We start from the raw sequence: 14,196 nt of genomic DNA, 5'->3' as shown, positions 1-14,196 counted from the left end.
CTTTCACTATAGAGAAGGGAATAGACATGTTGGAATATGACTGGTCATCTCGATGTTTTTGCTGTTGATTGCAGTGGTCAGTTATCTCTACTGAATCCCAATGAGTCTCTCTCTCTCTCTCTCTCAATTCAATTCAATTCAAGGGGCTTTATTGGCATGGGAAACATGTGTTAACATTGCCAAGGCAAGTCTCTCTCTCTCTCTCTCTCTCTCTCTCTCTCTCAGCTGCGCTCACACACACGCCTCGCCCGACGCTGCGCGTAGCCTTCCATACAGATGAGGGCTGGAAGTCACGCACTCCTTGACGTAGCGAGAGACCGGTTGCAGTGCCGCTCGTCTCTGTAGCAGCGCAGCACGTATTGCGCAACGTGACTAACACCCAGGTCGCCCCGTAGCCGCCAATCCAGCCGGTAAAACACCTTTATCCTACAAAGTGGGATTGGGAAGTGAGCCGACGAGGAGCTCTTCATTTTATTCTACACCAGAATCATCACAGGAATCGGGTGCACGCGCCACACTCCCTATACCGGACTCACCCACCTCTACATCCCCACAGAGATGACTCGCGCACGGTGTCGGAAGTCGTGATGTAGCCGTTAGTGAGCGAGCGCACCAGCTAGCCCCTGAAGCAACATCGCGGTTCAAGAACTCAACGGATTGTAGCAGCAGGCAACCGTTTTTTCCCCGAGCATCAAATTGCATAGAGTCTCGCTAGGATGCAAATGGCAGCGCTTTTAACACATGACAGTTCATGTATTATATCTAAACAAGACATGACAACCACTGGAACCGCTGAGGAGCCATGTCCCTGGATATCATCTCAACCATTCTGCAGCCAGGAGCATCAGTGTGACCACTCAGTGAGGAGCTACGAGGGTAAGCACCAACGTGACGGACGGGACTGAATAGACATCATTATTGGGTCCCACCTACCTGAAGCAGCCTATTCGATCCACTGTCATCACTGACTGTCTTTGGGCTAGGGCGGTAGTCTTCTGCTCTGCACCGTCTCTCTTCCCTGGCTCTCTGTTTGCTACAGAACCGCCAAGACATCCACTGGCTCAGTATACAAGCAGTACACCACTTTTGCAAATTAATTCGTCAACACTTGATTTATTGTGACAGTGTACTGAGGTGAAAACGCGCCTTTTAGCTTTTGGCGTTGATAAATGACCGTTGCAACGCATTCAGAACATTGGAGGATTGGAGCGGCAGCGGTGTTCTATCTATACACGCGAGTTCCATCGCTTCTCCAACCTCTTTCGTCAACCCGGAAAGGACTTCTTGCCTTTGAGAGCTGGATATGTTGAGATTAACGTAAAGGATGGATCTAATAATATCTGTTTTGGGGATCCTGACGCTGTTACTGGAGGGCATCAGTTGCCAAGGAGTGTACGGTAAGTGTGCCTCTTCCTCCAACAGGTTGCAAGGAACGTGACCTTGTAAGATTTGCGCCCATAATTGCAACTTTAATGGGGGTTGGGGCCACAAAAAAATCGGAACTCATCTTGGGGGGCTGCAGTGGTTCATGGGTCTGTAGTTCTACAGCCAATTTTCTGCAATTCTACACATTTTGCCATAGGGTGGAGACAATTTTTTGCAGTTTTTAACATCATATCGAATTATCAATTAGACCCCGGTTGGTAGTTTGAACATGCTTAATACATGTTCACATAACATTGCCTTACATAACAATAGATGTGTTTGTGTTGCCCAAACACCTTTTGAAATTGTACCTTTTTATTTTGATTATTCTAACTCTTAACAGTAAATTGAGCCCCAGACTGAGTTCCCCCCAAAAAGTGCAAACAAACCTTCTTTTTTTTGGGGGGGGGGGTTGATCAGCAGGCCTACGAAAGGGGGGGGGGGATCACAGGCTGCATTCTAGCCACCAGTGCTTTCAGTTAGAAACATAGTGTTGCACAAGGAGTTGAAATGTATTTTTTTAACCAGGCAAGTCAGTTAAGAACAAATTCTTACTTTCAATGACAGCCTAGGAACAGTGGGTTAACTGCCTTGTTCAGGAGCAGAACAACAGATTTTTCCCTTGTCAGCTCAGGGATTTGATCTTGCAACCTTGCAGTTACTATTCCAACACTCTAACCACTAGGCTACCTGCCAAATGAATGACTTATAGAAGAGAGAGCCATGAGCTGTCTATCAACCACTGGTTAGTGACCTACACCAGGTTATTGAACAGCGAATATATCACAAACTGTCAAATTCCCATAAACTCCATCACAAATGATTTCTGGTGTTCTAATATACTGTAGCTAAAGGATTATCACAGTCGATTGGTTTCCTTTGTTGTTGGTGACGATATGATATGTAGATGTTGATGCATCTTGAGGGCTTCTATGTACTGCCAAAATAAAGGAGCCGCCAGAACAGCTTCAAAGCATCTTGGCATAGATTCTACAAGTGTCTGAAACTCTGTTGGCAGGATGCGAACATTCCTCCAAAATAAATAGCCCAAAAATGGGCAACTTGGCCTTTTAATACATGACCCTAAGTATGATGGGATGTTAATTGCTTAATTAACTGAGGAACCACACCTGTGTGGATGCACCTGCTTTGTATCCCTCATTTACTCAAGATTTTCCTTTATTTTGGCAGTTACCTGTATCTTACCCATGTGTATAATGTGTTACGTTTCTAGATTCAGGCAATGTCGCCGTCACAATGGATCGCATTGAGCGTCTCTTAACTGTCAAGATCACTTTTATGTATATAAATTTGGTATTCACCAATATGAATGCTATTTAAATAATGTACTGTATAAGCATATCACACGTACACGCACGCACGCACACACACACACACACACACACACGCACGCACGCACGCACACGCACGCACGCACGCACGCACGCACGCACGCACACACACAGAGGAGTGTTCAACCAGTGGCACTGATGCTGCCTGGGCTGAAAAGACATGTGTGTTGACAGCAGAGGTGCACTCACTGTTCTATGGTAATAATATGAATCATATGAGTGAGTGAAGCCACCTCACCCCCGAGCAGAGCTGGATACTTGGGGGCAGACACAACTGACTTGCAGCTGTTGCTACCAGTGGCAGTGACCTGAGAGAATATTGTAGACCAGAGTGAAAGCTCTGGTCATACTGGGAGTTCAAGACTGTTTGATGGATATTGGTGGTAAGCAGGCATGCTGTGTACTAGTGGCATTATCCAGATTAGAGGTTCAGTCAGACTGAAAGTGAAAACAGGTCTTAAGAAATGTTTGCAAATGTATTAAAAATAAAAAACAGAAACACCTTATTTACATAAGTATTCACACCCTTTGCTATGAGACTCGAAACTGAGCTCAGGTGCATGCTGTTTCCATTGATCATCCTTGAGATGTTTCACAACTTGATTGGAGTCCACCTGTGGTAAATTCAATTGATTGGACATGATTTGGAAAGGCACATACCTTTCTATATAAAGTCCCACAGTTGACAGAGCAAAAACCAAGCCATGACGTCGAAGGAATTGTCCGTAGAGCTCCAAGACAGAATTGTGTCGAGGCACAGATCTGGGAAAGGGTACCAAAACATGTGTGCAGCATTGAAGGTCCCCAACATTCCTAAATGGAAGAAGTTTGGAATCATCAAGACTCTTCCTAGAGCTGGCCGGTCGGCCAAACTCGGCAATTGGGGGAGAAGGGCCTTGGTCAGGGAGGTGACCAAGAACCCAATGGTCACTCTGACAGAGCTCCTCTGTGGAGAAGGGAGAATCTTCCAGAAGGACAACCATCTCTGCAGCACTCCACCAATCAGGCCTTTATGGTAGACTGGCTAGATAGAAGCTACTCCTCAGTAAAAGGCACACAATGACATCCCGCTTTGAGTTTGCCAAAAGGCACATAAAGAACTCTCAGACCATAAGATACAAGATTTTCTGGTCTGATGAAAACAAGATTGAACTCTTTGGACTGAATGCCAAGCGTCACGTCTGGAGGAAACTTGGCACCGTCCCTACGGTGAAGCATGGTGATGGCAGTATCCTGCTGTGTGGATGTTTTTCAGTGGCAGGGACTAGGAGACTAGTTAGGATCAAGGGAAAGATGCAAAATACAGAGAGATCATTGATGAAAACCTGCTCAAGAGCACTCAGGACCTCAGACTGGGACAAAGGTTAACCTTCCAATAGGACAACGACCCTAAGCACATAGCCAAGACAACGCAGGACTGTCTTTGTGACAAGTCTCTGAATGTCCTTCTTGAGTGGCCCAGCCAGAGCCCGGACTTGAACCCGATCGAACATGTCTGGAGAGACCTGAAAATTGCTGTGCAGTGATGCTCCCCATTCAACCAGACAGAGCTTGAGAGAATGGGAGAAACTCCCGAATTACAGGTGTGCCAAACTTGTAGCGTCATACCCAAGAAGACTCGAGGCTGTAATCGCTGCCAAATGTGCTTCAACAAGGTACTGAGTAAAGGGTCTGAATACTTATTTAAATGTAGTATATACAATTGAAGTTGGAAGTTTACATACACTTAGGTTGGAGTCATTAAAACTCGTTTTTCAACCACTTCACAAAATTATTGTTAACAAACTATAGTTTTGGCAAGTCGGTTAGATCATCTACTTTGTGCATGACACAAGTAATATTTCCAACAATTGTTTACAGACAGATTATTTCACTTATTATTCACTGTATCACAATACCAGTGGGTCAGAAGTTTACATACATTAAGTTGACTGTGCCTTTAAACAGCTTGGAAAATTCCAGAAAATTATGTCATGGTTTTAGAAGCATCTGATAGGCTAATTGACATAATTGGAGTCAATTGGAGGTGTACCTGTGGATGTATTTCAAGGCCTACCTTCAAACTCAGTGCCTCTTTGATTGACATCATGGGAAAATCAAAAGAAATCAGCCAAGACCTAAAAAAAAAATTGTAGACCTCCACAAGTCTGGTTCATCCTTGGGAGAATTTTCCAAATGCCTGAAGGTACCACGTTCATCTGTACAAACAGTACGCAAGTATAAACACCATGGGACCACGCAGCCGTCATACCACTCAGGAAGGAGACGCGTTCGGTCTCCTAGAGATGAACATACTTTGGTGCGAAAAGTGCAAAGCAATCCCAGAACAACAGCAAAGGACCTTGTGAAGATGCTAGAGGAAACAGGTACCAAAGTATCTATATCCACAGTAAAACGAGTCCTATATCAACATAACCTGAAAGGCTGCTCAGCAAGGAAGAAGCCACTGCTCCTAAACCACCATATAAAAGCCAGACTACGGTTTGCAACTGCACATGGGGAAAAATATTGTACTTTTTGGAGAAATGTCCTCTGGTCTGATGAAACAAAAATAGAACTGTTTGGCCATAAATACCATCGTTTTGTTTGGAGGAAAAAGGGGGAGGCTTGCAAGCAAAAGAACACCATACCAACCTTGAAGCACAGGGGTGGCAGCGTCATGTTGTGGGGTTGCTTTGCTGCAGGAGGGACTGGTGCGCTTCACAAAATAGATGGCATCATGAGGAAGCTAAATTATGTGGATATATTGAAGCAACATCTCAAAACATCAGTCAGGAAGTGAAGCTTGGTCGCAAGTGGATCTTCCAAATGGACAACGACCCCAAGCATACTTCCAAAGTTGTGGCAAAATGGACAACAAAGTCAAGGTATTGGAGTGGCCCTCACAAAGCCCTGACCTCAATCCTATAGAACATTTGTGGGCAGAACTGAAAAAGTGTGTGCAGGCAAGGAAGCCTATAAACCTGACTCAGTTATACCAGTTCTGTCAGGAGGAATGGGCCAAAATTCACCCAGCTTATTGTGGGAAGCTTGTGGAAGGGTACCCAAAACGTTTGACACAAGTGAACCAATTTAAAGGAAATGATACCAAATCCGAATTGAGTGTATGTAAACTTCTGACCCACTGGGAATGTGATGAAAGAAATAAAAGCTGAAATAAATTATTCTCTCTACTATTATTCTGACATTTCACATTCTTAAAAAAAAGTGGTGATCCTAACTGACCTAAAACATTGAATTTTTACTTGGATTAAATGTCAGGAATTGTGAAGAACTGAGTTTAAATGTAGTTGGCTAAGGTATTTTTTTAAATGTGTAAACATTTCTACAAACCTGTTTTCGCTTTGTCATTATGGGGTATTGTCTGTAGATTGATGAGAAAAAACAAAGCAATTTAATCCCTATTAGAATAAGGCTGTAGAAAAAGTCAAGGGGTCTGAATACTTTCTAAATGCTCTGTATAAATCAAATCAAGTTGTATTTGTCACATGCGCCGAATACTTACAAGCCCTTAACCAACAATGCAGTTCAAGAAAAAGAGTTAAGAAAATATTTACTAAATATACTAAACTAAAAAAATAAAATCAAGAGTAACAGAAGAAAATTACATACCAATAACGAGGCTATATACAGTGGGGTACCGGTACCGAGTCAATGTGCTGAGGTACAGGTTAGTCAAATTAATTTGTTTATGTAGGTTGGGGTAAACTGACTATGTATAGATAATAAACAGCGAGTAGCAACATTTTTTGGACCTTCCTCTGACACCCCCTAGTATATAGGTCCTGGATGGCAGGAAGCTTGGCCCTAGTGATGTACTGGGCCATACGCCTTACCCTCTGTACCGCCTTACGGTCAGATGACGAGCAGTTGCCATACCAGGCGGTGATGCAACCGGTCAGGATGTTCTCGATGGTGCAGCTGCAGAACTATTTGAGGATCGGGGGATCCATGCCAAATCTTTTCAGTCTCATGAGTGGAAAAAGGTGTTGTCTTTGGTGATGTGGACACCAAGAATCTTGAAACTCTCGACCCGCTCCACTACAGCACTGTTAATGTTAATGGGGGCCTGTTCGGCCCTCCTTTTCCTGTAGTCCACAATCAGCTCATTTGTCTTGCTCACATTGAGGGAGAGGTTATTGTCCTGGCACCACACTGCCAGGTCTCTGACCAGGCCTACCACTTGTGTCGTCAGCAAACTTAATGATGGTGTTGGAATCGTGCTTGGCCACAGAACCATTGGTGAACAGGGATTACAGGAGGGGTCTAAGCATGCACCAATGAGGGGCGTGGCAGATGTGTTGTTGCCTACCCTTACCACCTGGGGATGGCACGTCAGGAAGTCCAGCATCCAGTTGCAGTGGGAAGTGTTTAGTCCCAGGGTCCTAAGCTTAGTGATGAGCTTTGTGGGCAGTATGGTGTTGAACATTGAGCTGTAGTCAATGAACATCATTCTCACAAAGGTGTTCCTATTGTCCAGGTGGGAAAGGGCAGTGTGGAGTGCGATTGAGATTGAGTCATCTGTGAATCTATTTGGGCGGTATGTGAATTGGAGTGGGTCTAGGGTTTACAGCATGATGATGTTGATGTGAGCCATGACCAGCCTTTCAACGCACTTCATGGCTACCGACACGAATGGTAATCATTTAGGCAGGTTATCTTCACTTTCTTGGGCACAGGGACTATAGTGGCCTGTTTGAAACATGTAGGTATTACAGACTCGGTCAGGGAGAGGTTGAAAATGTCAGTGAAAACACATGCCAGTTGGTCCATGCATGCTTTGAGTACACATCCTGGTTATCCGTCTGGCCCTGCAGCTTTGTGATTGTTGACCTGTTTAAAGGTCTTGCTCACCTCAGCTAAGGAGAGCGTGATCACATAGTCATCCAGAACAGCTGGTGCTCTCATGCATGATTCAGTGCTGCTTGCCTCAAAGCGAGCATAAAAGGCATTTACCTTTTCTGGTAGGCTCGCATCACTGGGCAGCTCTTGACTGTGTTTCCCTTTATAGTCCATAATAGTTTGCAAGCCCTGCCACGTCCGACGAGCGTCAGAGCCGGTGTAGTAGGATTCAATCTTAGTCCTGGATTGAAGCTTTGCCTGTTTGATGGTTCGTCTGAGGGCATAGTGGAATTTGTTATTAGCATCCAGATTAGTGTCCTACACCTTGAAAGCAGCAGCACTAGCCTTTAGCTCGGTGCGGATGTTGTCTGTAATCCATGGCAGCTGGTTGGGATATGTACGTACAGTCACTGTGGGGACGACGTCGCCGATGCACTTATTGACAAAGCCACTGACGGAGGTGATATACTCCTCAATGCCATTGGAGGAATCCCACAACATATTCCAGTCTGTGCTAGTAAAACAGTCCTGTAGCGTAGCATCTGCGACATCTGACCACTTCCTTATTGAGCTCGTCACTGGTACTTTCTGCTTTAATTTCTGCTTGTAAGAAGGAATCAGGCGGATAGAATTATGTTCAGATTAGCCAAATAGAGGGCGAGGGAGATCTTTGTATGCCTCTCTGTGTGTGGAGGAAAGGTAATCTAGAGGTGTTTTTCCTCTGGTTGCACATGTGACATGCTGGTAAAATTGAGGTAAAAATGATTTAAACTTGCCTGCATTTTGTTTGCTTATGGCCTTATACAGCTTGTTGACTGCGGTTTTAGTGCCAGCATCGGTGTATGGTGGTAAATAGACAGCTACGAATATTATAGATGAGAGCTCTCTTTGTAGATAGTTTGGTCTGCAGCTTATCATGAGGTATTCTACCTCAGGCAGGCAATACTTCAAGACTTCTTTAATATTAGACATCACGCACCAACAGTTATTGACAAATAGACACACACCCGCCCCTTGTCTTACCAGACGTACAGTAGCTGCTCTGTCCTGCCGATGCATGGAAAACCCAGCCAGCTCTATATTATCCGTGTCGTCGTTTAGCCACGACTCGGTGAAACATAAGATATTACTGTCCCGTTGGTCAGATAGTTTTAATCGTAAATTGTCCAGTTTATTTTCCAATAATTGCACTTTGGCCTATTATACGGAGGGTAGTGTTGGCTTGCCTACTCACCGGCAAATTCTCACAAGACACCCTGCCCTCCTCCCCCTTTTTCTCTGTCTTTTCTTCACGCGGATGATGGGGATTTGGGCCTGGTCTCGAGAGCGCAGTATATCCATCCTGTTGTACTCATTCATCAAGTTTGAGGTGAGTACTCGCTGTTCTGATGTCCAGAAGCTCTTTTCAGTCATAAGAGATGGTAGCAGTAACATTATGTACAAAATGAGTTACAAACAATGAGAAATACAAACAAAATAGCACAGTTGCTTGAGAAGCCCTTATAACAGGAGCCATCACCTCCGGCGCCATTATGTTATATACCTTATCACTGTGTATCATACACTCAATGTGACTGGTGCTGTATGATACTATTTTACGTTGCTACTGCCGTTGACCAATGAGGAAGCTGCTGTCAGACTATAGGGGGTCAAGTAGAGACCACCCTCATCGGGAGGTAGAAACCGGATGCATCCCGTTTTCAAGGGAAATGGGCAGAGAGCCGTTAACGTTAACAAGACAACACTCTATCTTAACTCCTCCTCCACATTTACTGGATTGGTTGAACAGTGCAGAAGACAGTTTTCTTTTCTCGTCAGGACCAGAAAGAAAGAAACCCCACTCAGTAGTTCATTTAATCTGATTGTCTAAAGGTTCCATGATTTTCTCCACACAGGGCATCTGAACACACAAAATACATTTTGATAATTTACATAAACATGTGAGTGTTTTATTTAACTTTTGTACACCTGTTGTGTTCCCGGTCATGACCGGTCATTAGAAATTTAGTAGGTGAGTCTACAATAAGTGTATAAAATTGAGTTCAGGCACATGGCCATTCATCAGATGGACACACTTCTTCTCCCAGACCCCCAAATGCATGAACACACACACACACACACACACACACACACACACACACACACACACACACACACACACACACACACACACACACATACACACACACACACACACACACACACACACACACACACACACACACACACACACACACACCTCCCCACGGGAACCTTTCCCCAATAAAATCTTTCCCCCATGGGAACTCACAAACAATCACAACATTGTTTCAATAATATATAGAACATTTCTCGCAGCTCTGGTATTTAAAGCTTTTTTGAGGCCTGCTCACAATTCATTCTGTGGCAGCACAATGACCAAACGATATAGTGTATGTGAGGCTCTTGATCACTTCTTTGATCATGACACTGGTGAGGAGGAGAGAGTCCTTGTTAAACTTTGACACAAAGTAGTCTGATAAATAGTACAATATGTTTCATCTGAGTATTTGTTATAGTCAAAGTAATCCATACATTGTGTTTTTTTGTAGTTGTCAAAAACGAGTTGTATGAGCTCAGGTCAATGAGGCCTACAGGCCATAAATAGCCAATAGCAGTTCACAACGTGTAATGTTCACAAGACCTTAAGTTGATAAAAAGATCTTAACACCACGTTAGGTGATAATATATGTATTATTATGGATTTACAATCTGCTATAATGGGACAGTCATTTTGGACCGGGAACACAGAATTAATTAACATGAAACAAACACAACGGGAGGGTTAAATTGGGCTATGGTATGGTATGGTGTGAAAGAATCCCACACACTGACACAAGAGATTGGCTTCTTTTGTTGTCACATTTGCACATGTTTTTACCATATATTACAGTATAAAAGCCTATTCAAGACCTATTTACTATTCAAGACCTTTATAACACTGTCAATTTACCATCAGGATATTCTAAAGCCAATTACCTAATCCAAGATATACACAAGCTCTCTCTCTTACCATCAGAATTAATCAAACGCATGCCATAGCAAAGCTATTAACTCATAGGCCTTATAGCATTCTGCCATGATGTGAGCATGCTCTCCATACCCATGTAAATCAACAGGCAGATCCTCACTCATTAAATAAATAATGTCCCATAATGCTTGTTATGGAGCACAGGGAGACTTCCTCCATGAGACTGCAAGCCTGCCAATTGACGTCAACACTGAACAGTAGCCCTCGGTTGGAGAGAGAGAGAGAGAGAGAGAGAGAGAGAGAGAGAGAGAGAGAGAGAAAGAGAGAGAAGAGAGAGAAGAGAGAGAAGAGAGAGAGAGAGAGAGAGAGAGAGAGAGAGAGAGAGAGAGAGAGAGAGAGAGAGAGAGAGAGAGAGAGAGAGAGAGAGAGAGAGAGAGAGAGAGAGAGAGAGAGAGAGAGAGAGAGAGAGAGAGAGAGAGAGAGAGAGAGAGAGAGAGAGAGAGAGAGAAGCCTTGATGAAATTGTTTGTGCTCTTGTCTCTTTCGGTAAAGACAGAACAGAGGGAATGAAAAGGGGTGATGACCAACCCGATTCCCCAGGGCAGAGCGGATGGGCTCATATATAGAGAGAAACAAACAGTTGAAGTCAAAAGTTTACATACACTTAGGTTGGAGTCATTAAAACTTGTTTTTCAACCACTCCACAAAATTCTTGTTAACAAACTATAGTTTTGGCAAGTCGGTTAGGATATATACTTTGTGTATGACACAAGTCATTTTTCCAAAGAGTGTTTGCAGACAGATTATTTCACTTATAATTCACTGAAGTGTACATACACTAAATTGACTGTACCTTTAAACAGCTTGGAAAATTCCTGAAAACGATGTCATGGTTTTAGAAGCGTCTGATAGGCTAATTGACATCATTTGAGTCAATTGGAGGTAAACCTGTGGATGTATTTCAAGGCCTACCTTCAAACTCAGTGCCTCTTTGATTGACATCATGGGAACATCTAAAGAAATCAACCAAGCACTCAGAAAAAAATTGTAGACCTCCACAAGTTAGGTTCATCCATGGGAGCAATTTTCCACATCTGTACCAACAATAGTGCACATGTATAAACACCATGGGACCACACAGCCGTCATACCACTTAGGAAGGAGATGCATTCTGTCTCCTAGAGATGAACGTACTTTGGTGCAAAAATTGCAAATCAATCCCAGAACAACAGCAAAGGACCTTGTGAAGATACTGGAGGAAACAGGTGCAAAAGTATCGATATCCACAGTAAAACGAGTCCTATATTGACATAACCTGAAAAGATCTTACTTTTTGGAGAAATGTCCTCTGATCTGATGAAAAATTCACCCAATTTATTGCAGGAAGCTTGTGGAAGGCTACCCAAAATGTTTGACTCAAGTTAAACAATTTAAAGACAAATACTTATTGAGTGTAGAGGTTGAACGATTATGATTTTTCAACGCCGATACCGATACCGATTATTGGAGGACCAAAAAAGCCGATACCGATTAATCGGCCAATTTTTATTTATTTATTTGTAATAATGACAATTACAACAATACTGAATGAACACTTATTTTAACTTAATATAATACATCAATAACATCTATTTAGCCTCAAGTAAATATTGAAACATGTTCAATAATGCAAAAACAAAGTGTTGGAGAAGAAAGTAAAAGTGCAATATGTGCTATGTAAGAAAGCTAACGTTTCAGTTCCTTGCTCAGAACATGAGAACATATGAAAGCTGATGGTTCCTTTTAACATGAGTCTTCAATATTCCCAGGTAAGAAGTTTTAGGTTGTAGTTATTATAGGAATTGTAGGACTATTTCCCTCTATCCCATTTGTATTTCATTAACCTTTGACTATTGGATGTTCGTATAGGCTCTTTAGTATTGCCAGTGTAACAGTATAGCTTCCGTCCCTCTCCTCGCTCCTCCCTGGGCTCGAACCAGCAACACATCGACAACAGCCACCATCGAACCAGCGTTACCCATGCAGAGTAAGGGGAACAACTACTAGAAGGCTCAGAGCGACTGACGTTTGAAACGCTATTAGCGCGCACTAACTAGCCAGCCATTTCACTTCGGTTACACCAGCCTCATCTCGGGAGTTGATAGGCTTGAAGTCATAAACAGCGCAATGATTGACGCACAACGAAGAGCTGCTGGCAAAACGCAAAGAAAGTGCTGTTTGAATGAATGTTTACCGGCCTGCTTCTGCCTACCACCACTCAGTCAGATACTTAGATACTTGTATGCTTGTATGCTCAGTCAGATTATATGCAACGCAGGACACGCTAGATAATATCTAGTAATATCATCAACCATGTGTATTTAACTAGTGATTATGATTGATTGTTTTTTCTAAGATAAGTTTAATGCTAGCTAGCAACTTACCTTGGCTTACTGCATTCGCGTAACAGGCAGTCTCCTTGTGGAGTGCAACGAGAGAGAGGCAGGTCGTTATTGCGTTGGACTAGTTAACTGTAATGTTGCAAGATTGAATCCCCCGAGCTGACAAGGTGAAAATCTGTCGTTCTGCCCCTGTACGAGGCAGTTAACCCACCATTCGTAGGCCGTCATTGAAAATAAGAATGTGTTCTTAACTGACTTGCCTAGTTACATAAAGGTATAAAAATATTTAAAAGAATAATAAAAAAAATTCAAATTGGCACCCCAAAATACCGATTTCCGATTGTTATGTGAGTGAGTGAGTGAGTGAGAGTGAGTGAGTGAGAGTGAGTGAGTGAGTGAGAGTGAGTGAGTGAGTGAGAGAGAGAGAGAAATCCCTGGAGGCTTTTTAGAAACATTCACAAGGACTTAAGACCAATGTCCCACAGATCCATATGCGTTTTGTTTTGCTGGATTTCTTGCTGACATTTTCCGTACTTGACGCACATGTGCTTTTCAACTCTCTAAAAGCTAGCTAGTAGGAGTCTGTGTGTGTGTACTTCCGTTTGTACCACTGCACGGTAAAGCAACACACAGGTTTAAAATAATGCGTGTGCTACACAGAACGCACCACAGCCTACTGCGTCACACCAAACGTAGCTCTGCTGACTGTTCCACTGACAATGAATGACTTCAGACCGGAACGCAAAGAGTTTGATGCATCTTGTGGACATGAGGCGTAAGACAACTAAAGGCTCATAACCCCCTATCCTCACTCCCCCCCAGCTTATAATATGTGCATGCCAATGAGTGACCGCGTCAGGGCTATATGCTAAAACAGGACAGTAGCTTGTAAACAAATACTTTCATGTGATGTGAATGTATGCGTTCATACACCGTAGATCCATTATGTCGGGAAGAGCTTCTGGCGAAGGATGCAGCACTTCAAAGCAGTATAAAATACACTTACAGTATGGGGATGTGTCCAGAGAAATGGGTTTGAATGGAAAGTTCAAAGTCAACCTTCAGAATTGAAGGTTGCCAAATGTCCATACTCAGTATTCTATTAATATGAAAAATGGGAAGCATTTGGGAAGAATGACATGCCATGGAAAAAAAACGGACAAGAATTGCACAGTCAGGTATGCCACAATGAGTGTGATGATTCTGTA

At 43.2% G+C, this 14,196-nt stretch overlaps 1 protein-coding gene across 1 annotated transcript in view; it reads left to right on the top strand.

Annotated features, from left to right (window-relative positions):
- The first annotated feature begins 325 nt into the window (after nt 1–325).
- LOC112217847 (MAM domain-containing glycosylphosphatidylinositol anchor protein 2-like) overlaps nt 326–14,196 on the top strand; it is a 345,651-nt gene continuing 331,780 nt past the window's right edge. Inside the window, exon 1 of the mRNA XM_042300909.1 lies at nt 326–1,397. Within this exon, the coding sequence (XP_042156843.1) occupies nt 1,325–1,397 (73 nt within the window). The 5' untranslated portion in view covers nt 326–1,324. The remainder of the gene's footprint in view (nt 1,398–14,196) is intronic.

Source organism: Oncorhynchus tshawytscha, linkage group LG18 (genome assembly GCF_018296145.1).
Source record: "Oncorhynchus tshawytscha isolate Ot180627B linkage group LG18, Otsh_v2.0, whole genome shotgun sequence".
In the NCBI taxonomy this organism is placed as follows: domain Eukaryota; kingdom Metazoa; phylum Chordata; class Actinopteri; order Salmoniformes; family Salmonidae; genus Oncorhynchus; species Oncorhynchus tshawytscha.
The sequence above is the reverse complement of the archived record's forward strand: the minus strand, read 5'-3'. Positions and strand labels throughout refer to the sequence as shown.